Here is a 21,698-nt window from a genome sequence, read left to right on the forward strand (position 1 = left end):
TCACGCGCGTCATTCAACCGTTACGCATCGGAAAAAAGCGTTCGTTATGGTGCACTCTTTCACTTCTCCTTCGAAAAAAACAAAAACCGTCAACCTTCGAGCAACATTCCAAAATCAAGAGATAGAACTCGTCGCGAAGATTAGCAGAAACCATCAACAAAAGATAGAACTCTTCATCAACAATTTTCAGAAAAAACGAAGAAATATTACTCAAGGTACGTTACTATTTTAGTCATCTTGTAGATTTTTCACATTTCGAAATCGAAGAACTAGGTTTTTCTGTTCTTCTACGTTCTTCTAGGTTTTACTATTGTTCTTGTTCTATCTCTCATTTTACTGTTTTTAATATTCTTCTTGTTCTACGTTTTACTATTCTTCTTGGTTCTACGTTTTACTGTTCTTCTTAGTTATTCTACATTTTATTGTTCTTCTTGTTCTAGTTCTTCTCGTAACTGATTTTTAGGAGTATATTGCGTAATTTGTTGGGTGTATATGGTATAATTTGTTGGATGTAAATTTCTGAACTGATATAGTGTAATATAATCAACTGTTGCAGCTATTCTAATATTGCTTGTCCTTGTAATATTGGTTGTCCTTGGGTGTATATGGCATAATTTAGTGGGTGTATATGGAGTAACTTGTTAGGTGTATATGGCATAAATTGTTGGGTGTATCTGAATCATATCTATGGGTGTATATTACTGATATATATGGGTGTATCTGAATCATATCTATGGGTGTATTTTACTGATATCTATGGTTGTATCTGACTCATATCTATGAGTGTATCTTACTGATATCTATGGGTATATTTTTCATTTCAGAAAAAATGGCAGTGAGAAACCAAGCTGGAAAAAATGTAACAACAAATATATGTCTTAGATGAAATCAGTTTTATAATAGAAATATATCTGACTATAATTTTGTTTTTGTTTACAGCAAACCAAAGACCTTAAGTGTGCAACACATTTATTAAGTCAGAAATTCAGAAACATGAGTGAGGAGAAAAAAACGATTGTGAGAGATTTGGGATTTGGTGGCTTGATGCACATCTCGCCACTAAGGGTGCATCACCAATTATTAAGGGAGTTGGCTAACAACTTCAAATTAGGGGAGAACAGACTGAAAATCGGATACGGTTCTTTTAAAATAACTCCAAAAACAATAGGTGATGCGCTTGGCATCAACACATCAGGTAACTCACTAAAAATTATAGGTGTATATTAAATGATGCTTGGGTGTATTTAAGTTTATGCTTGAGTGTATTTGAACTGATTTTCTTACTACGTTGTTTTTCTTTTTGTAGGAGATCTATTTCCTCAGAAAGTCAATTATAAGAAACTTTCTAAGGATGATAAAGAAATTTTTAGAAGATTCCAGGGTAAGACCCTCAAAAATCTTACAGATGAGATGATGGATATTGGCATTGGTAACGAACAGGATCGCCTAATGTTCAAGAGGATTTTCATTCTCTATATACAGATGGCATTCCTTTTACCAACGACAATAAACAAAATCTCACATGTGCACCTGGCACCAATTTTTGAGATGGACACCATAACAGAGCGAAACTGGGGAGGGCATGTTTTGAGTTTTATCATCAAGGGCATAACCGATTACAAGGAGAAAAAGAAAAAGGCAATTGATGGCTGCCTCTTTGCCCTGATGATAATTTACTTTCATCTCTCTAAAAATAAAGACAAGAAGAGGGCAGAAAGACCTCCAAAACCCTGGATTGTGAACTGGAGTAAGGAGCAGTTGGTCGAAAGAATGAGGGCAGAAATAGAGGAAAATATGGTAAGTGAACATAATATGTTGAGTGTATTTTATTTACCTGAATGCTGCTAACTAAGATTTCTAATATTTCAGGGGGTTGTAAAGATGGCGGAAACAAGAGGAAAAATGAAAAAAATAGAGAAAAAAGAAAAAAAACAAGAAATAAAAAAAACAAAAAAAGGAAGGCAAGTTCAACATCGTCTTCGCAGACAGAAACAACTGATAGTGACAGTTCTACCTCTGAGTCTGAGACTCAAGAAGACTCAGAGGATTCACCAAGAAAATAACCCAGCAAAAAAGAAAAAAGTAAGTGACATACTTGTGTGTATTTTGTTTATCAAGTTGGGTGTATTTTGTTTATTGTGTTGGGTGTATGTTGTTTATCAAGTTGGGTGTATTTTGTTTATTGTGTTGGGTGTATATTGTGCATTCATTTGGGTGTATCTTGTGCATTCATTTTGGTGTATTTTATATCTTTAGTATGTTTTAAATAATGATTGTTTTCCTTCCAGAATGGACTCCAAAAAAAAGAAAGAAAGGTCAAGAAGATTCTGAATCAGAATCTGAATCAACTGATGAGTAATGTTCTAAAATTATTACTCCTTTCTTTTGGCTTTATTATCAAGATTTCATGTATTAACTTATAGAAGCGAAGAATCATCACCGGTGAAGAAGCAAAAAAAAAAAAAAGAAAAAGATACAAAGAACACCAAAAAAGTAAGCACTTCTTTAGATAATATTTTGTGATAAAATTAATTTTTTATTTCTGATTCATACTTGTTTTTTACACCCAGAACACAATCCAAAAAGGAAAAGGTTGTTATTGAGCATTCATCTCCTGAAGAAGATCAATCCTATCATGGGTACAGTACTTTGTAAGCTATATTACCGTCTATCATCATGATTATATTTGTTAACATGTTCTTTTATGAATGTACTGACAGATCTGAAATAGGAAGTGAAGATCTAGATGAATTCTTAAGAGAAAACAATGAAAATTCTGCTGCACAGGGGGTATGTCTTGTTGGGGGTGTATATTTCAGATTTTAGCGTGTTTTCTTTGTTAATAACTGTTTCTTGTTTCGCATGGGAGAAGGAAGCTGACCTGCGATCGACGGAAGGTCACTATGTCTCCTCTGAAACGTAAGAAGCTTTATTTGATAAAATCTTGTTATCATGATTTAACTGTATGATATTTTGTCTGAATAACATGAACTCTGTTTAGAATACCAGACGTAAACTTGGGAAGTGATGATCCTTCCTCTCAAGGACACACAACACAAAGTAGTGTAAACAGACCGGCAGACAGCATATAATTTTTCTTTCAAATAACCGTTACTTTTGTTCTTTTATTACCTTCTACTTCTAATTTTGTATATTTTTTTTAGAAAAAAGCCCTTTATTGTTTTATTCGAGAAAAAAAAGGCAAGAAAAAAAAAATCAAAAACTGCAATTATGTAAGTTCTCAAAAAACAAAGCCTGTCTTTCTTTTGAATTGTTCGGGTGTATTTTTGACTTTCTTTGGGTGTATTTTAGAATGAGTCTGGTTGAAGAGTCAGCCAGTGAGCCGACTGATTTGAATATGATGGTTGTGAGGAAAGAGACACCGTCTGGAACTCTTGCAATGTGAGTTTTTTAAGAATATTTCACTCTTATAACCTTTTTATTTTCAAAAGCATTGTTAACCTTTCATTTTTCTTCTTGTTTAGAGTTCCAATTCAAGTTTGTCTACCAGTGTCCCAAACAACCGCTGTGCCGGAATTTGAAGAAACACCTGAGACAGAATATGAACCAACCCCTCAGCTACAAATTGAAGGAACTACAAAAACGTAAGAAATATTATTGGGTGTATATTGGGTTACAGTTTGGGTGTATATTGGGTTACAGTTTGGGTGTATATTGCCCCTGAATAGTTTTATTTACATCATGATTAATTTTATGTGCCGTGCAGCACTCCTGAACCCCCCCAAGAACTTGAAGAAAGCACACTCACACTTCCCCCAACTCCATCTAAAATGTAAGTTCATTAGAGTAAAATCAATGTTTTGGTTATCATCCGTATATTCTTATTGTTATAATATGTTATACATGATCACGCAGTAATCCAGCCCCAGAAGACACTGCTGCGTTGATGATGATGACACGGACATCATCGTACGTTCCTAAAAAAGATCTGTTGCCATCATTCAGCCTTGGCTTCACTGATTCGAGCCAAGAAGAAACAACAACGCAGGAGGGGGCGTCAACGCAAGATGAACACGTGGCAAAAACTCCAGAAACCCCAACACTGCTAGAACAATTAGAGAATCTGGTACATAAAATTGCAAGTGGTGGGGTGACAAAAGAAAAAAAAAGTCCGCAGATTCCAAAGGAGAATGGGGCAGAGAGTTTCGAGAAGTTTAAAGCTCCTGCCAGGCCGGATTTAGATACTACTGACATGAAACAGAAATGCTACCACTGGGCTATACGAGTGAAATCCTACTCAAATGAACGAACTGATGAGTTTGACGACATCGGCAAACTCCAAGCCGGAGATATATACACTCTGTCAAAATTCCACTTTGCATCACTTGCACCTAAAACGCATATAGAAGCTGAGGTAATATCACAACAACATTAATTTTTTTATCACCAAAATTAAGTACAATTCTGATTGATGTGTATTCTGTTTTTCTAGATTGTCTCTGCCATGTACTTCATCGTAAACCAACAAAATATTCAAAGGTTTCAAGAAGAAGTATACTGTCTCCCCCCTGATATTGTGGTAAGGGTTGCTTCAACGAATTTTTGGTGTATTTTCTGCATTCCTTAGGATGTATTGTTTTTCTTACATTGGGTGTATTCTGTTTATTCATTTGGGTGTATTTTCTGTATTCAATTGGGTGAGAGTTGTTTATTCGTTTGGGTGTATTTTCTGGATTCATTTGGTTGTTCTCAATTTTTGCAGAATATGGCGATTGTAAATCATCCAAAGGGGGGCATTCTTAAATGCTAAAACTAATAGGTCATTCAGGGTGGAAGACTATCCAATATTTATACCCTTCTTGGACCTTAAAAAATTAGCATCACATTGTTATGTAAGTTTTCATTTCAAAACTTCTTATGACAATTTTTTACTTATGTGCCAAATAAATTAAAACAGTGTTCAATCTGAACATTTTTCAGATTTTTGCACCTGTTTGCCATTCAGACCATTGGTGGTTATGGTTGGCTGATACAAGGAAGCGGAAATTTTATATAGTCGACCCATATCACACAAAATCTCCGCCCGATAAGAGAACTGCCCTAAATACATTCATTGTAAGTTGGTTCTGTGTTCTTTATTTTAATAGTTGGGTGTATTTCTGTTCAATATAAGGTGTAACTTTGTGCTCCTTTGGGTGTATCCCTTTATTGAAATTATTTATGTATTACTGATTTGTTTTGTGTTTTAAGGGATATGTAATTTCACGAATTAAAGTATATGCTGGGTGGCACCTCTGAAGACAAGGGACAAGGACAAGGAAATTGAACCACCATACCTTAACATCTCGGGCCAAAAGACAAGGTATAAATCTTTCACTCTGAAAATTAAACTTTCCTATATGTAATTTGTAATTTATTTTCTTTGTTTTCAACTATGAATGTGCTATCTACGTAATGAAGTAGCTTGAGATACTTCAGCCAGCAAACATTAAAAGGCGGAAGTATGAGTGGGACAATTGGAGCCAGATAAATGTGTTTAAAACTAAATAACTTTGTATTACATTTCTCAATTAACATGGTTGATTAAATAGAATATTCTTTTTAACTGTAGGACGAGATGGACCACTTTAGAGTGGAATATGCTTCCCGGATTCTATTCCATGACATGAATCTAGACAAATCTGAAGCCATTAGGAAAAGTAATGCAATAAGACTGTCCAAGCCATCCTCGTTGTTATTGAGTCCATATTGTCAGATAGATTCTGAGGATGTTGACACTGCTTAATGTAATAGATTCTGAGGATGTTGACACTGCTTAATGTAAATGTTATATAGTCTTGTGACAAATGGAAGACATATTGTAAATATTTGATAATTATAATACAGTTTATTGTGAAATTTCTTTCAATAATTAAACTCTGTGTGCTGTATTCAAAATGTATGAATTACACGTACTATAATATGAAGGAAAACATCAAACCAAATATACACCAATTACCTGCCATTTTTTACACCCAAAGAAAGTTGAATATACACCCAAAAATCTATCCCCCTGATGCTTTATCCCTAAAACCCTAAACACGAAACACTTAAAACCTAAACCCTAACCCCCTACCCCGTAAACCCTAAAACCCTAAACTCTAATACCTAAAACCCTTAAACCATTGTAAAAAAACAAACAATATTTTATAACATAAAAACAAGATTCTGAAGTATATATATCTATGTATAAGTAAAATCTGAAATACAAGAAAATTCAGAAATACACCCAAAAGAACAATGCTTTTACACCCACATTCTGTAACTATACACCCAAAGAGTTATTCGATGCTGCTGGTACCGTGAATTGATAATTCATAACATGTCCTTGATATTGGCTGGAATTTGAATACACCACTGATGCAGCATCAAAGAGGTTTAACTGAATATAACAAACTCACATATTAGCTAAACTATTAACGAGAAAAATAAACTCAATCACCACATATTTAAAGAACATCACTTTTACCTCGTTTAAACCTTTCGTTTTCTTCTTCTTTGTGGCATTTGCAATCTGTTTCTCCAACTTTGAACCTAGCCTATTTTTTGGACGTCCTCTTATTCGAATCCTTGGAGGGCTTTGAAGCTCGTTAACGGATTCCAAGTTGGTGTCTTCGTGAGATAAAAAAGATGTACCCTTCCTTTTCGCTTTCAATGATTCCATCTCAGCCATGACGTTATCGTACGCATGGTGCAGAATTGCAGTCAGCTCCTCCAATTCTGATGCAAATTCGCAAATATTTTGCGAACAAAAAACTAATTGGTCAAACCTCTTACTTCTTAGCTCCAACAGTGGCTCATCGTGGCTGCTCTTGATGTGTGTGTGTCGTCTCTTTACCTTCTTGCTCCATCGTTCCAGTATATATCTAGGTGACACTTGGCTTACTTGTTCAAAGCTTAACACGCTTAGTGCGTGACGACATAGTATCCCTCTCGACTCGAATAATAAACAATTGCATTTTATCTCGGCTGCAACTGAGTCGTAAGTAACCACAAACTTGTTGAATATTGATCTGGAAACTTGTTCTCCAACCTCATACACTGAATAGCCTAGAGCAGAATTCGTTAATCTAGTGATGCAATTTGTCTTTCCTCTGAATTGTGCTTGGACTTTTCTAAACTTTTGATGAGTGTACACATCTTGAAACTGAGCTTCAATGGAGGATTTGGTTGCACACGGTATGACCGTATGAAAATCTGCAGCATCTGATTCTCTCTCTGCTTGCTCCCTGCTTCCGAGGCAATTATCGTATTGTTTGATGAATTGAATAAGCGAGCTGTTCCGGGTAATAAACTTGTTAAAAAATGAATGCATGCTCTCGCTCCTTTGTGTGCTTCTCATCCCTGCCCAGAAGTGATGATCCAGATAGATTGGAACCCATATATGACGGTCTTCATAGAGATCTGCATAATACACCCAAATACAGACTATAAATACACCCAATAAAAAGTAAATTTACATCTCTACTGCAGATTTTAACACAACACTACCTGAAAGCCACTTGTTGTCCACAAGACCAAAATTTAGCAGAAAATCATTCCAATTCCTATCAAATGAGTCTTTGCTATGAGAGTTCCAAACAACTTGGCTCATTTTTTGTTCAATATCTGCATGTCCCTTGTAGCCGTTTAATTTGCTTGGAATCTTCTTCATGATGTGCCAAATGCACCAACGGTGAATTGTTGTTGGCATAGAGGCCTCTAAAGCCCTTTTCATTGATGCGCATTGATCGGTGAGAAACCCTTTCGGAGCATTTCCCCCCATGCAACGAAGCCAACATTGAAATAACCATTTGAATGATTCAATTTCTTCATTTTTCATCAAAGAGCATCCGAGAAGTGTTGACTGACCATGGTGATTCACCCCGACAAAAGAACCACAAACCAAATTATATCTGAAACAAATTACCATAGTGCAGAATGGAAAATCATTAGGTACACCCAACAAATGCTTTGTATACACCAAAAAACAGCCAATATACACCTCTCCTGCGGATTCATAAAAATACATTAATTTAGCATCATAAACAGGGACAGTTTGTTACTTGTTTGTATTGTAGGTGGTGTCAAATGAAATAACATCTCCGAAATACTCAAAGGCAGCTCTACTTCTTGCGTCGGCCCAAAAATCCAGCTTAATCAATTGATCCTCCTCGAGTCTAAGCTCAAAAAAGAAATTATGATTCTTCTCTTTCATTCGTAACAAATATTTTCCGAATTCCTTTGCATCTTCTTGTTCGGAAACATTCCGCACTTCCCTAGTAATGTAATTCCTCACATTCTTTTCAATAAAATTTAACTCGCAGTAACCCCGGCAGCCGCAATAAATGATTGGTAAGTTTTGCTTGGTCTGATACCAGCCTCCTCGTTATTCTCTATTGTACGATGAATGGACATGCTTAGTTCCCTGTGCTGTTTGAGCATCTCTGCTTTACTTGGACAGCAAGGGTGTGAATGATCCAGCACAACCTTTGAAATGATCCAAGCACCAACATCCTTCAATGTGTGTATATAAATTCTTGCAGGACAGTTTAAACCGGCTATCGGATTCGTCTTCTCGGTCGGAGATATTTTAGATTTCTATTTTCCCTCTTTGCTACATGTAATCAATTGATTCTTAATCTCGTTTCCCTTCCTATTTGTGCTCCGAACTCTTGTAGAAAAACCTGCAGCCTTGGCGTAGTTCCTGTAAAATTTTCCAGCATCTTCAAGGGTGGTAAAGGTCATTCCAACCTTCGGAACAAACTGGTCATCAACAACAGAGAGAGGCTACAGAATACACCATGTCAAAAACTATAAATACACCCAATCATTGCTAATATAATACACCCGAACGGCACCAACTCAACTAAAATGACAATAAAAGCCATAAGCTGTAAATACACAGGCTGCAGAATACACCATGACGAAAACTAAAAACACACCGAATCATGTCTCATATAATACACCCGAACGACAACAACTCAGCTAAAATAACAGAAAAAGCCATAAACTGTAAATACACCCACACTCCCGAAAAAATACACCCAAAAAAGTTTTGATCTACACCCGAGCGTCTGCTATAAATTCATGATAATCAATCAAAACTAATACATTACATTCAATCCACAGATTTATGTTGACGCGTTAGTCTCACAGTCAATGTTCACGAATTATTCAGCTACATAATGCTATACAAATTACTGCAACAAAATTCAGAGTAATCGTATGTAAATCAAACCTCAGGAACTTCGTCAGATTCAAATTCATAATCCACTTCGCCCTGATTCAGCTGAGAATCTGAGATTGAATCTTCCATTATCTTCAAAACGAATTCAAACTTTGATTTCAGTAAACAAAAAATCGATAGAAAACGAAGCTGGAGTTAGAAAGAGAGAAGAACGAGAAGAAGAACGAAGAAGGAAACAAATCTAGAAATAAGGATAGAAGAACAAGAAGAAGAATGAAAATGAAAACAAATCTAGAAATAAGGAGAATGAAGAAGGAAACAAATTTTTTAAATTTGGTAGTTATATATACGCGGGATCTTTATATAGTGCGTGTATTGGACGTAGAACTTGCAGCGCATTTTGAGAGTTTATTAGTTAATGAACTTGTAAAGCATATAAGCTCTAATGGCTTATATGCAGAGCTTTTCTGATAATTTTATATTGGAAATATTTTTGCAAGGAGAAAAGTTCGATAAAAAATTAATATTAGAACTAAATTTTTAAGGAAAAGACGTATTATATATGATATTTTTATTTTTTATTATAAATAAAAAAAAATAATTTTTACTTTTGTAATATTATAATTATATTTTTAATAAATACATATTAAAATATAATATATAATATTTATCATTAAATTGAATTCTATTTTACGAGTATTTAGTCATTAATTATTAGATTAAAGAATATTATACATAAAAAATGATAATATTCCTACTAATTATTAAATCGAGGAGAGAGAAGTTTTAAAAAGAGAGAGAAAGTATATATAATAAAAGTTTTTTTTTTGGGTATTATATATAATAAAAGATTTTTAGTATTATTCAATGTTGTTGTTGTCATATAAATGTGAGGTCATCATTAGCACAGCCTGCTAGGTTCTATGAATCAACAAATAAATAATATGACGTGATTTAAACACAATATATACGGACAACAAGACAAAATAGTGAAAATACAAATATATTTGGTAATACTGATTGAAATAAAGAAAAATAAAAAATATTATATCAGTGTACATTATTACATAAAAAATACTAATAATGTTTTTGTCTTAAGTAACCATATACATGCATGCAATTGTCTATTCAAAGACTCTGCCAGGATTTTAGTCAAAATTTCTTTATATGGGCATATAAATGGACCAGATGACTAAAAGAAAAAAATGCCGGAAACCTTCCTTGAAAAAATATTTAATACGTTATAAAGATAATAAATAAATTAATATATTTTGAATTTTCTTATAATTTTATTAAAAAGTATTATTTAATTTAAGGGTTAAGTACAATTTTACTTCTTAGCGTAGAGGTCGAAAATTTATTTCGTTCTGGCATTTTTTTAACTACAAAATGGTCTTTAAGATTTCAATTTGTTTAAAAATCGTCCTTCAGACGAAAATATCCTTTCTCCATCTTTTTCAAAATGCAGAAACAGAAGCAGAATGCAAAAATAGAACCAGTGAAACAACAACAACAATGAAACAACAATAACTAAAAGAACAACACCAATAACAATGGATAACGAAATCAAAGCAACAATAAAAACAAAACCAGAAGCAAAAGCAAAAACAGAAAATTTAAAAAAAAAAAGGCTGCAGCAATGATGGAAAAAGAGAGGCTGCGACAGTGAACTGCGAATCGCAAAAAGAAGAGAGATGCAGTGGTGGTGGTAGATCGCATGGTGGCGACGCCGCGAATTGCAATGCAACGAGAACGGCGAGAAAGCAGCGGTAACAGCGGCGACGTGCTCTCCATCACAAGTGACGGTGTGATGGCCACCTTTTCCACCCTACCCCTGACTGCCCTCCCCCCCCCTTTCTCCTCACCCCCTTTCGTTCCCTCCCCCGTTCTCTTTCCCCCCACCCCATTTCGTTCCCTTTCTTTTTTATTTTATTTTATAGTTTTTTTAGTTAGAGGTAAAATGGTAATAAAAATAAAAATTTGGTGAAAATGACGATTTTAAAATAAATTCAAATCTTCGCGATTATTTTGTAGCCAATAAAAGGTCGGGGACGAAATAAATTTTCAGCCTCTACGTTACGGAACAAAATCGTACTTAACCCTTAATTTAACTAGCGTACAAGTTATTTTTTTAAATTTAAATTATTTATGTAAAATATAATAAATAACAAATTAAATTTTTTTAATTAATAAAAAATACAAAGTACTCCTTATCTAGTAAAATAGAGTAGGTTATGGTCACGGTTTTTTAAATAGGGTGATCATAGATAAGTTATGGTCACGGTTTACTGTGACTATAGATAAAGCTATGGCCACGATTTTAAGGAGGGGTGACCATAGAAGTTATGGTTAGGATGAAAACCGTGACCATAGATAAGGCTATAGTCACGGTTTTAACGAGGGGTGACCATAGAGTCAATAGTCACAGTGAAAATCATGACTATAGATAAGACTATGGTCACGATTTTAAGAAGAGGTAACTATAGAGACTATGATCACAGTGAAAAAACGTGGCCTAAGGTGTTAGAATTTGAAAATTGAAACCGTGACCATAAATAAAAAAAATCGTGAACATAGATCTATGGCCACGACAGAATAAGTTACGGTAAAAAACCGTGACCATAGATCCAAAACTGTGACCATAAATCTATAGTCACTCTTTTTACTAGCTACCATAAACTTTTTTTTGTAGTGAGTACTCTTTATCTAATAAAATATATTTAAAGAAGAATTATTTAAACACTTAAATTTTTTAAAGTAAAATATATTTTTGTTTTTAATATTTGTGATTTTTTAAAAAATATTCGTAGAGTTTAATTCATTTAATTTTGTTCTTAATTTTTTAATTTGTCTCAAAAATATCCATAGACATTAATCTATCGAAAATATTAATAACAAAATTAAAAACATTTAAGATAGTTTTGACCCAAATTCAAAAGCATTAAAGACAAAATTAAATTTATCAAAAATATTAAAAATAAAATTGAATAAAGTTAAACATTATAGATATTTAAAAAAAATGGTAAAACATACAAAAAATATAGTTTAATTTATTTATAGTCCATAGTAGGGTTTGAGTAACTCATCCTGAATATAAGCACGTCCACCGCTACACACACACTCACACACGCACTATTCTTCATAGTTTCATACTACTCTTTCTCTCTCTACCACAATGATGCCTCCTGAAATTATTGATCTTACAGAAGGAGAAGCATCTCCTCCACCACCATCAAGATTTTCAGATGGACCAACAATCCTTAATTTTGCTGTGGTCGATCCGGTTGTATCCGATTTTCAGAACCATGCTACTACTACTAGTGTGTGGCCACCTTCAATGCATATCTATGATCCTTCTGCTAATCCTTCTCATTATCATTATCAGGGTTCTAATAATAATAGTAGCAGCTTCTTCTTCCAACCCTACATGCATGCTCATCATCATCATCATCAACCCGATTGCCTCACTGCTAATTGGACTCTCAGAGACCATGAGTTTGTCTTTCTTTCTTTCTTATTATTTTTTTCCTCACACATTTTAAGCGGTATATATTATTGAATTTTATTGTTGTCATCATATCACACCAGCTATTATATATATTATATATAAAGTAAAAATTCACATGCAGTTAATTTTATGTGAAGTTATTAACTTGAGAATCGTTAAATAATTTGATTAAATTATTATTTAACGATTTTTAGATTTTAATTTCATATGAAGTTAACTGCAAATGAGTTTACATTTATATATAATTAATTTATATCTTGAATATTATTTTTGTTTTAAAATTTAATTGACTTATTATATTATAAAATAATTTTACAATGCTAGAGTATCTAATTACATCATTTAAAAATGATACATGTATATAAAAAATTAATTATGATATATAGAATTTAATTTTGATGCATTGATAGTGTAAAGCGTTTTATACAGTCGTGCAATCACATCTGTTCTTTTGAATAAGCATTTATGTCATCAATGTGCAAATGTAATTATTTTTATTGATGTAATATTATATAATTTAATACACATATAAAATTATTTTATAGTAATAGTATATTAAAATTAAATTCTTATATATATGCACAAGTATATATAGTTTTACATATTTTTTGATATATTTATCATTAATTTTGTATATACATATTAATGATATTATATGATAGTTAACTATTAAATATATAAATTGCTTAAATGTTTTTATTTTAATTATTGTTGTATTAGATAATAGAGAATCGGAAACTTTGCCAGAATTTTTGCGGCCTATTGCCCTATTCTCATAAAGATGTGTTATGGTATTGACTACTATTAAATTAATTATTAAATGAGCCATGTCACTTTTCTCTCAAAGATTTTGACTTGAGAAAAAGTGTTCATACTTGCTGGCGGTTGTTTGGCTTAAATTATTAGTTTCCACTTTAAGATTTGGTTTATTTTCTGGATACACAAATTGAATTTCAAATACATTGATCAAGTTATATCAAATTTTCTATAATAATTATAGTGACGGATTAATTATTATTATATTTACATTGTCCAAAGCTGTTAAAATTAAAGATAAATCATTAAAAACATATTTAAATTATTTGACGTTGATAATAATACTCTTGAATTTTATTTATTGACAAAAATATTTTTAAATAATTTTAAAATAAGAATCATTTTGATAAAGATATTTAAAACGTTTTTTTCAAAGATATTTTTTATCAATTAAACTATATTATTTTTGTCAAAATTATATCAGACAAATTAATTTGGCCAAAAAATCGGTAAACCGATCTAAATTAATATTCTTTTTTATAGAAAATGCATGACTATAATAACTTTATTATAGAAAATGACTAAAATATTCTTATTATATATATTTTTTAATTTTAAAAATATTAAATTCTAACTCTATAACGGCACATAAAAAAAAGAGTTAAAATTTAGCAGTCTCAATATAAATATATAATAATAATAATAATAGTATTTTAGTTATTTTTTATAATAGAAATATTGTAATTATTTTTTATAAAAAAATATTAATTTAGGCGGATTTAAGGTATAATTTATTGATTTTTTGACCAAATTAATTTATCTGATATAATTTTAATAAAAATAACATAATTTAATAAATTATATGTATTAAATTTTAATTATTTAAAAATATTTAAAAAAATATTTTAAATGTCTTTATTTAAATGGCTCCTTTTTAAAATATGCTAAAAATATTTAGCCATGATCACAAACCTATTCTATTAACCAAAAATTGTGATGTGGCTCACTTGCCAATGTCATTACTTATCATATAAGAAGTTTTATTCATTATGTCGCTTATTTTCGTTAATGTAAAACATTTTAGTTTACAGTTGTATATTTTTTACATTTTTAAATAATATAAGAACTTTTTTTTTTCGATAACAAAATTTAAAAGTATTTTCGTGAGTATGTAATAAAATAATTCTGAGTGTATTTTTTTATGTTGTACCCTAAAAGTAATTTTTGTTTCCTTCATCATTTTGCTATAAGACATTAATTGTTATTGTATATACATGGATGTTTTAATTTGAGCATAGGTTATTTCTGATGGGACTAAGCAATTATGGAAGAGGACGTTGGAGTAAAATAGCTAGACACTATCTTCATAACAAGACACCACAACAAGTTCAGAGCTATGCTAATAGATTCTTTAGCCACCAATCACCATCACCACCACCATCATCATCAACACAACACTTCTACAACTTTAGAATAAGAAACCCATCCTCATCATCAACATACCCTTCTTCCGGAGATGAACCAATTAAGAAAACGCTCATGCTTTTTCCCGAGAAGAAAGAGCATAATGAAATGTTTGCTACTAGAGAAACCGCCACTACTACTACCAATACCGCCGCTAATAACTATGAATATGGATTCTTGTTTGGAATAATCCCAACAACAACTACTATTGGTGCAAGCTCTTCTTCTTTCATGAGTGGTAGTGGAAACTATTATGAAGAAATTGATTTGGAGTTGCGTTTGGGTAGTAGTTGAATTATTGCCACCAGCAGTGAGATATCATATTAGATTATTATTTTGTTTCATGGATGAATAGACAAATTAAATAATTAATATTAATATCTCATCACTTATTTAATTTATTTATTTCTTTGGTTATGTTAATCGGTAAAATTCTGGCATATGTTAAGATGTTTATGGTGATTATATAAATATCGTTAAAAATAAAATTATATTTTAGTAATTTTTTTAAATAATTAATAAAAAATTACTTTAATTTTAATAATATTTTTTAAAATATTATAACTACTTTAATTACCATAGTACAATCACGCTATACCCAGGTTTGGTAGGCGTTACTGATTTTTGCAAATGTGTGTCTTCCTGAATTTCATCTAACAAAAACTGAGAAATAAATCAATAATATGTTTGTCCTCGAACTTCTATGTCCTAGTCCTACTACTATTGTCTATTGCTCATATATTTATATTAATTAGTAGAGAGAGTGTGCATATTACTTATAAATCATCTATTTTTGATATATTATTTAAGATAACAAAAATTTAAGTTAGTGGTCGATTATATTTAATTTTAAGATTAAAGTTAATTAAGAATGTATGTATATATGTATATATATTAACAGGATTTGTTATCTCACTCGTAAAAAAATCAGTTAACTAAACTAATCACTTGCACATTATAAAAAGAAGAGAGTCACTAATAGTTAAGAGTAGAATCTTTTCTATTAGAATCAATTTTTATTCAGTGTTTTGTGTTGTTTAAGATGCATGCTGTGTTGATGGAATGAAATCTTGTGATGCATAACTAATTGTGTTTGTCTCGTGTCCTGAGGGATTCTCATGTAATAATGCATGTTCAAGTGAATTATTAATGTCAGGTGTCACTGCTTGAGTGTTAGTGGGTGCTGGTGTAGGTTCAGTAAAAGTGAATGTGGGGATAGTACAACTTCATATGTGAAAGGATCATGTATGAGTGGATGTTAACTGTTGCTAGATGCAGGATGAGAAATAGATGAATTAGAACAAGTATTTGAGTTTTGATTAGAAAAGGAAAAATGATTTTCATAGAATATTACATTCCTAGACACAAATATTTCTCTTAAAGCCATATCCATCAAAAGGAAGCATTTGGTTCCTTCTTTAAAACCAAGAAAAACGCATCTCCTAACTCGTGGATCAAACTTAGTTCTACCTGAGCTGATTGTGCTAACAAAAATCAAACAATCAAAAATTTTAAGGTCAATAATGATTGAAAGTGAGTGATGCAGCACATAATAGCACATAATAGGGTGACAGATAATTTAAAAATTTTGATGAAATTTGGTTTATGATGTGCACAGCATGTGCCACTGTAAGATTTCAGAAACATTTTGGCACATTTGAATGAAATAGAAGTGCCCATGTCACTCCTAGAATCGGTTATTCTATTTAGCTAATACTCGACCCGAAATCAGCTTTGTTTTTGGCAAATTAGGTTAGTTTCTTGAAGCACCAACTGATGTGCACTTCAAGGCAGCAATCCGAATTCTCAAATACATCAAAGGAGCCCCAGCTAATGGTCTATTCTTCTCTGCAAGCACAGGCATCACAGTCATAGGATTCTCAGATTCAGATTGGGCAAGCACTAGAAGATCCACTACTGCTTATTGTTTCTATGTTGGAAGCTCCATTGTATCGTGGAAAAGTAAAAAACAGACAACTGTAGCTGCCTCTTCCGCAAAAGTTGAGTATCGAGCATTTGCATCAGCTACTAGAGAAGTCATATGGATAAAGAAGATCTTGTTAGATTTACAACTAGAACTAAAGCAACCAGTTAGCATTTATTGCGATAGCCAGGCAGCAATTCACATAGCCTCTAATCCAGTGTTTCATGAAAGAACAAAGTATATTGAGATCGATTGTCACATAGTAAGCGACAAGGTGCTCGAAAAAGTCATTCATCTTTTGTCAATTTTCACTTGTAAATAAGTTGTGGACTTATTGATCAAACCTCTTAATTCAGGAACCTTCTCTGCTCTTATTGGTAAGTTAGGCCTGAAAAATATTTTCACTCCTAACTTGAGAAAATGTGTTACCTGACTCATAAGAAAACCAGTTAACCAAATTAATCACTTGCACATTGTAAAAAGAAGAGAATCACTAATAATTAGGAGTAGAATCTTTTTTGTTAGAATCAATTTTTATTAGTAATTGATAGTTAATTAGAAACCAGCTAATGTAGTACCTATTTATATATCTATATAAGAAAAATAACTCTAATAATATAATTGAATTTTATCATTCAATACATCTAAATTTCTTATTTTCACTCTCCTTTTTTTTTAGAACATTTCACACGCTCTTACTACAAACACCGTCCCATTTATCAGTATTATTGAACTCAATTGTAAGGTCTCTTTCGAAATGATCCCATCCTATATCGAAGAAGCCAAAAAACTTGCCTAAATGCTATTGAATGCATGTCTCCTTACATCTCACTCCATTGATTATATTCCATATAATATTAATAAAAAAATATTATTCATACACTAAAATTATCTATTAGAATTAGTTATTAATGTATTTATATATATATATAGTTTAATTTATTTTTAATATGTATTTATATTTTAACATATATTTTATATTAATGACTAATTTTTGTAGTTAATTTTAATGTATATGTAACATAATCGAATATTAATTGAGTAGCTACTACAAATTAAAACTTCTATTTAATTATAGGTGAAATTTATTTTCACGTGAGGTTAATTATTAAAAATTATTAAATAAATTGAACTAAATTACTATTTAATAATTTTTAGTTATGAATTTTATATAAAAATATATAAATAAAATTTTATAGATAACACTAATTGAATGGCTTATTGTGTTTTTACTTTTTACTTTTTTAGCATTTTTTTTTGGTCATGGAGTTGTTAGCATCTTTGAAACTAGTTTTTTGTTTTTGGGCTAATCCCAGAAAACCCTACCCGAATCCCATGCCAACCCGCCCGACCCAAATCTCCTTTCTGATCTTCTCTCTCACAGCAGAGACGTCGCACGAGCAAGCTTGCTTCCATGGCTGCCACTACCTGACCTCGGTATCACCTTGAAACGACGCCGTACCGAAGCACAATCATGAGAAAGGGACACACAAGCTGGCACTGCACGTGACTTCACCATAACCACCACCATGTCCTCCACCAACGTCGTTGTTCTAGACAACGGCGGCGGCCTCATCAAAGCTGGCTTCGGCGGCGAACGCGACCCCGCCGTCATTCTCCCTAACTGCCTCTACCGCGTCCCCTCCTCCAAAAAATGGCTTCACCCACACCCTCTTCCAACCACAACTACTTCCACCGATTCCTCCGCCGCCGAGCCGGACCTCACCTCCGCCGCCGTCCGGCGCCCATTGGACCGAGGGTACCTAATAAACTCCGATCTCCAACGAGAAATCTGGTCGCACCTCTTCTCGTCAATCCTGCGCATAAACCCAACGCAGTCCTCTCTTCTCGTCACCGAACCCTTGTTCACTCTTCCCTCCATTCAGCGCTCACTGGACGAGCTCGTCTTCGAAGATTTCAATTTTAGGGCACTGTACGTGGCAGATTCCCCCTCGCTGGTGCACCTGTACGAAGCAAGTCGCAGGCCCGACGGGCTTGTGTCTCGGGCTCAGTGCAGCCTAGTTGTTGATTGCGGGTTCTCTTTCACGCATGCTTCGCCTGTGTTTCAGAATTTCACGCTGAATTATGGTGTTAAGAGAATTGATTTGGGTGGGAAGGCGCTTACTAATTACCTGAAGGAGCTTGTTTCGTTTCGGTCTGTTAATGTGATGGAGGAGACCTTCCTCATTGATGATGTCAAAGAGAAGCTCTGTTTCGTCTCCCTTGATGTGCCGCGCGATCTCCGCCTTGCCAGGTACCCGAAATGCTTTCTTTTCTTTGGCATTTAGCATGCATTAGTGCAAAGGGGTGTGTGTTTGGAATCAACTTGTTGAATCTTCATGACATTGTATTCATATTTTTCTAAATCAACTGCTGGTAGAGGTAGCCACAACTTCCTGTGCTTGACTAGTTAATTGCTGGTAATGGGGTCTGGATACTAATAGTATGGTGAAAAAAAAAATAGATATTTGAATTCAATCTGTGGTTTGTAATGAGTATGAAAATAGATTGAATCACTGTGTTGCGTTGAATCCATCAAGAATTGATTGAATGGGGAATTTTAGGTTATTCATTTTGAGTTGAAATCCTTGAATACTTGATTTGCAAATCATACTCAGATGAGTCTGGTTTGATATTGGGTTGTTTGAAGGAACTGAATCCGTGAGGTGTTTCTCTATGATATTATTTAGTTTCAAGTAAAAAGGTAAATCAGTTTTAGGGTAGATTCAATTTAGTTACCACTTACCAAATAGGTGGTAAGGTTTAGTATTCATAACAATCCTTTTGCCTAGATGCGTTTATGTGGTGCATTTTTCTTTTTTCTTTGTCTTCACTTTTTTTTTTCTAAATAGGGAAAGTGGAAAAGAAAATCTCTTCAGGTGCACATATGTGCTTCCCGATGGTATCACATACACCAAGGGTTTTGTTAAGCATCCAGAGCGAATACACAACTATCTTGCCTTGAAGGATGGCACTTGTGGCTTTCCTCCTCTTCCAGAGGAAACAAAGGGGAATATGAACCGCCCAGAAATTGCTGAGATGCCTCAAGACCGAAACAGAATTGATCTATCGAAAAATGTATTTGTAGGCGCGTTTCTTTTAGTATGAGATGTTGATGGCAGTTGTTTGATTTTCCTGCTTTCATTTTATTATTTGTAGGAATTTGACTTGACAAATGAACGGTTTCTTGTCCCTGAGATGATCTTCCAACCTGCCAATTTGGGTTTGTATTCATATACAACACTCTTTGTTTGAATATTGAGTTTATCAAGTTAATCTAAATGGGGATAGTCCGGTTCCTAGAAATATAATTTAGATACCAATGGCAAAACAAAGAATGATATTAGTCTACTTGGCTCTTTGCTGCTTATTATCATTCTGTGTTCTCTGAAAATACTAATAAAAACAGTTTTGCAGGTATGAATGAAGCTGGGCTAGCAGAATGTATTGTTCGAGCTGTCAATTCGTGCCATCCACATCTCCACCCTGTACTCTATGAAAGGTTTCTAATTCAACCCATTTACTCTGATGGTTCTGTTTATGGTTATTTACACCTTGATTCTCTGTTTCATCTTGCAATCTATCTATGCGATTTTCCTTATGGCAGCATAATTTTAACCGGCGGAAGCACGCTGTTTCCTCAGTTTTCTGAGAGATTGTAAGTTCTTTGTCTTGTCCACTATACCTTGTTCCATGATAACATAATTTTTGTGCACTTTGCTTCCCCGTGTTTAAATTATCGGTAATCAACAATGTAGAGAGAAGGAGCTCCGACCACTAGTTCCCGATGACTATCATGTGAAGATAACTACTCAAGAAGAGTAAAACCCGTTCCCTAAGTAGTTTTGTTTCATTGATGTTGGGAGAAGTGAAGTTTCCATAAACTAACTCGTTTTTGTGTTGTAGTCCCATACTAGGTGTTTGGCGTGGAGGATCTCTGTTGGCGTCAAGTCCAGATTTTGAAGCAATGTGTGTAACTAAGTCTGAGTATGAGGAGCTTGGTTCTGCTAGATGTCGCAAGAGATTCTTTCATTAACTTCTGCATGCCATAAACTCTATTGCTCCAATCTTGTACTAACCCATATTTTCACTATCGGTTCCGCTACGTTACCAACAGCATATCTGCCAACTTCTGCCAACTCTTATTTATAATTGTGTTTCATGGAAGTGTGTTCGTGGATGTGTCTAATAAAAATGTCTTTTTTATAACTGTGTTTAATAGAAGTGTCTTTATAGATATATTTTTTGGATGTGTCTCTTTATATATGTATTTAAAATATATTAATTATTAGACACATCTACGAATACACTTCCATGAAACACAAATATAAATAAGAGTTGGCAGAAGTTGGCAGATAATATGTTGGTACCTATACTTTTCCTTTCACTATTTATTAGAGTTCAATCTACTAGATGGATTGTGAGGTGTATGTATCTTTTATTGCAAAAGTTGCACTTAACATGCAGCATGCTTAGGTAGTTAGTTAGGTATGTACAGCTTTTAAGTTTATAACCACTTGGAAAGGAATCAGTAATAGCTTTGAGATTCCAAAGCTATTTTTTTGGGGTAAGAAGATTCCAAATTTTGGTGCATTACAAATTCGGCAAATCCACAGTGAACTAGACATTTTTGTCATCGAATTGGGCCTTGATCGTACCTCAGTTAATTGAGACTAATTTCTTATTTTTATATAGACCAAAATAGAAAAAGGACTAAAAGTCGTAACAAACTACAGATTTTTTAAGGTTATTTTTCTTTAGATTAATTTTCCAAAAAATAGATTAAAAATAATTCTAAAAAACTAAACTTTTTAAGTTAATCTTTTTTTGTTTAATCTAAGTGCTATTTTTTTTTAAAAATTTGGCTGAATACTTTT

At 33.0% G+C, this 21,698-nt stretch overlaps 2 protein-coding genes across 2 annotated transcripts; both read left to right on the plus strand.

Annotated features, from left to right (window-relative positions):
- The first annotated feature begins 12,344 nt into the window (after positions 1-12,344).
- On the plus strand, positions 12,345-15,191 carry LOC130975620 (uncharacterized). Its single transcript, XM_057900385.1, has 2 exons — positions 12,345-12,664; positions 14,732-15,191. Exons 1-2 carry the CDS (start codon positions 12,345-12,347, stop codon positions 15,189-15,191), a joined length of 780 nt encoding a protein of 259 aa, XP_057756368.1.
- A 3,159-nt stretch (positions 15,192-18,350) lies between these two features.
- On the plus strand, positions 18,351-21,287 carry LOC130960591 (actin-related protein 6-like). The gene is made up of 7 exons (XM_057886028.1): positions 18,351-19,075; positions 19,674-19,899; positions 19,981-20,044; positions 20,239-20,323; positions 20,429-20,479; positions 20,580-20,642; positions 20,728-21,287. The coding sequence occupies exons 1-7, from the start codon at positions 18,351-18,353 to the stop codon at positions 20,855-20,857; spliced, it is 1,344 nt and encodes a 447-aa protein (XP_057742011.1). The 3' UTR covers positions 20,858-21,287.
- Positions 21,288-21,698: the final 411 nt, after the last annotated feature.

This window comes from Arachis stenosperma, chromosome 1 (genome assembly GCF_014773155.1).
Source record: "Arachis stenosperma cultivar V10309 chromosome 1, arast.V10309.gnm1.PFL2, whole genome shotgun sequence".
Lineage (NCBI taxonomy): Eukaryota > Viridiplantae > Streptophyta > Magnoliopsida > Fabales > Fabaceae > Arachis > Arachis stenosperma.

Bases quoted from the DNA above. Each gene is read 5' to 3' on its own strand.
- LOC130975620 (XM_057900385.1), top strand. From the start codon at position 12,345: ATGATGCCTCCTGAAATTATTGATCTTACAGAAGGAGAAGCATCTCCT. The intron at 12,665-14,731 runs GTTTGTCTTTCT...ATTTGAGCATAG, and splicing joins TGGACTCTCAGAGACCATGA to GTTATTTCTGATGGGACTAA.
- LOC130960591 (XM_057886028.1), top strand. From the start codon at position 18,351: ATGTCCTCCACCAACGTCGTTGTTCTAGACAACGGCGGCGGCCTCATC. The intron at 19,076-19,673 runs GTACCCGAAATG...TTTTCTAAATAG, and splicing joins CGCGATCTCCGCCTTGCCAG to GGAAAGTGGAAAAGAAAATC. The intron at 20,324-20,428 runs GTTTCTAATTCA...TCCTTATGGCAG, and splicing joins CACCCTGTACTCTATGAAAG to CATAATTTTAACCGGCGGAA.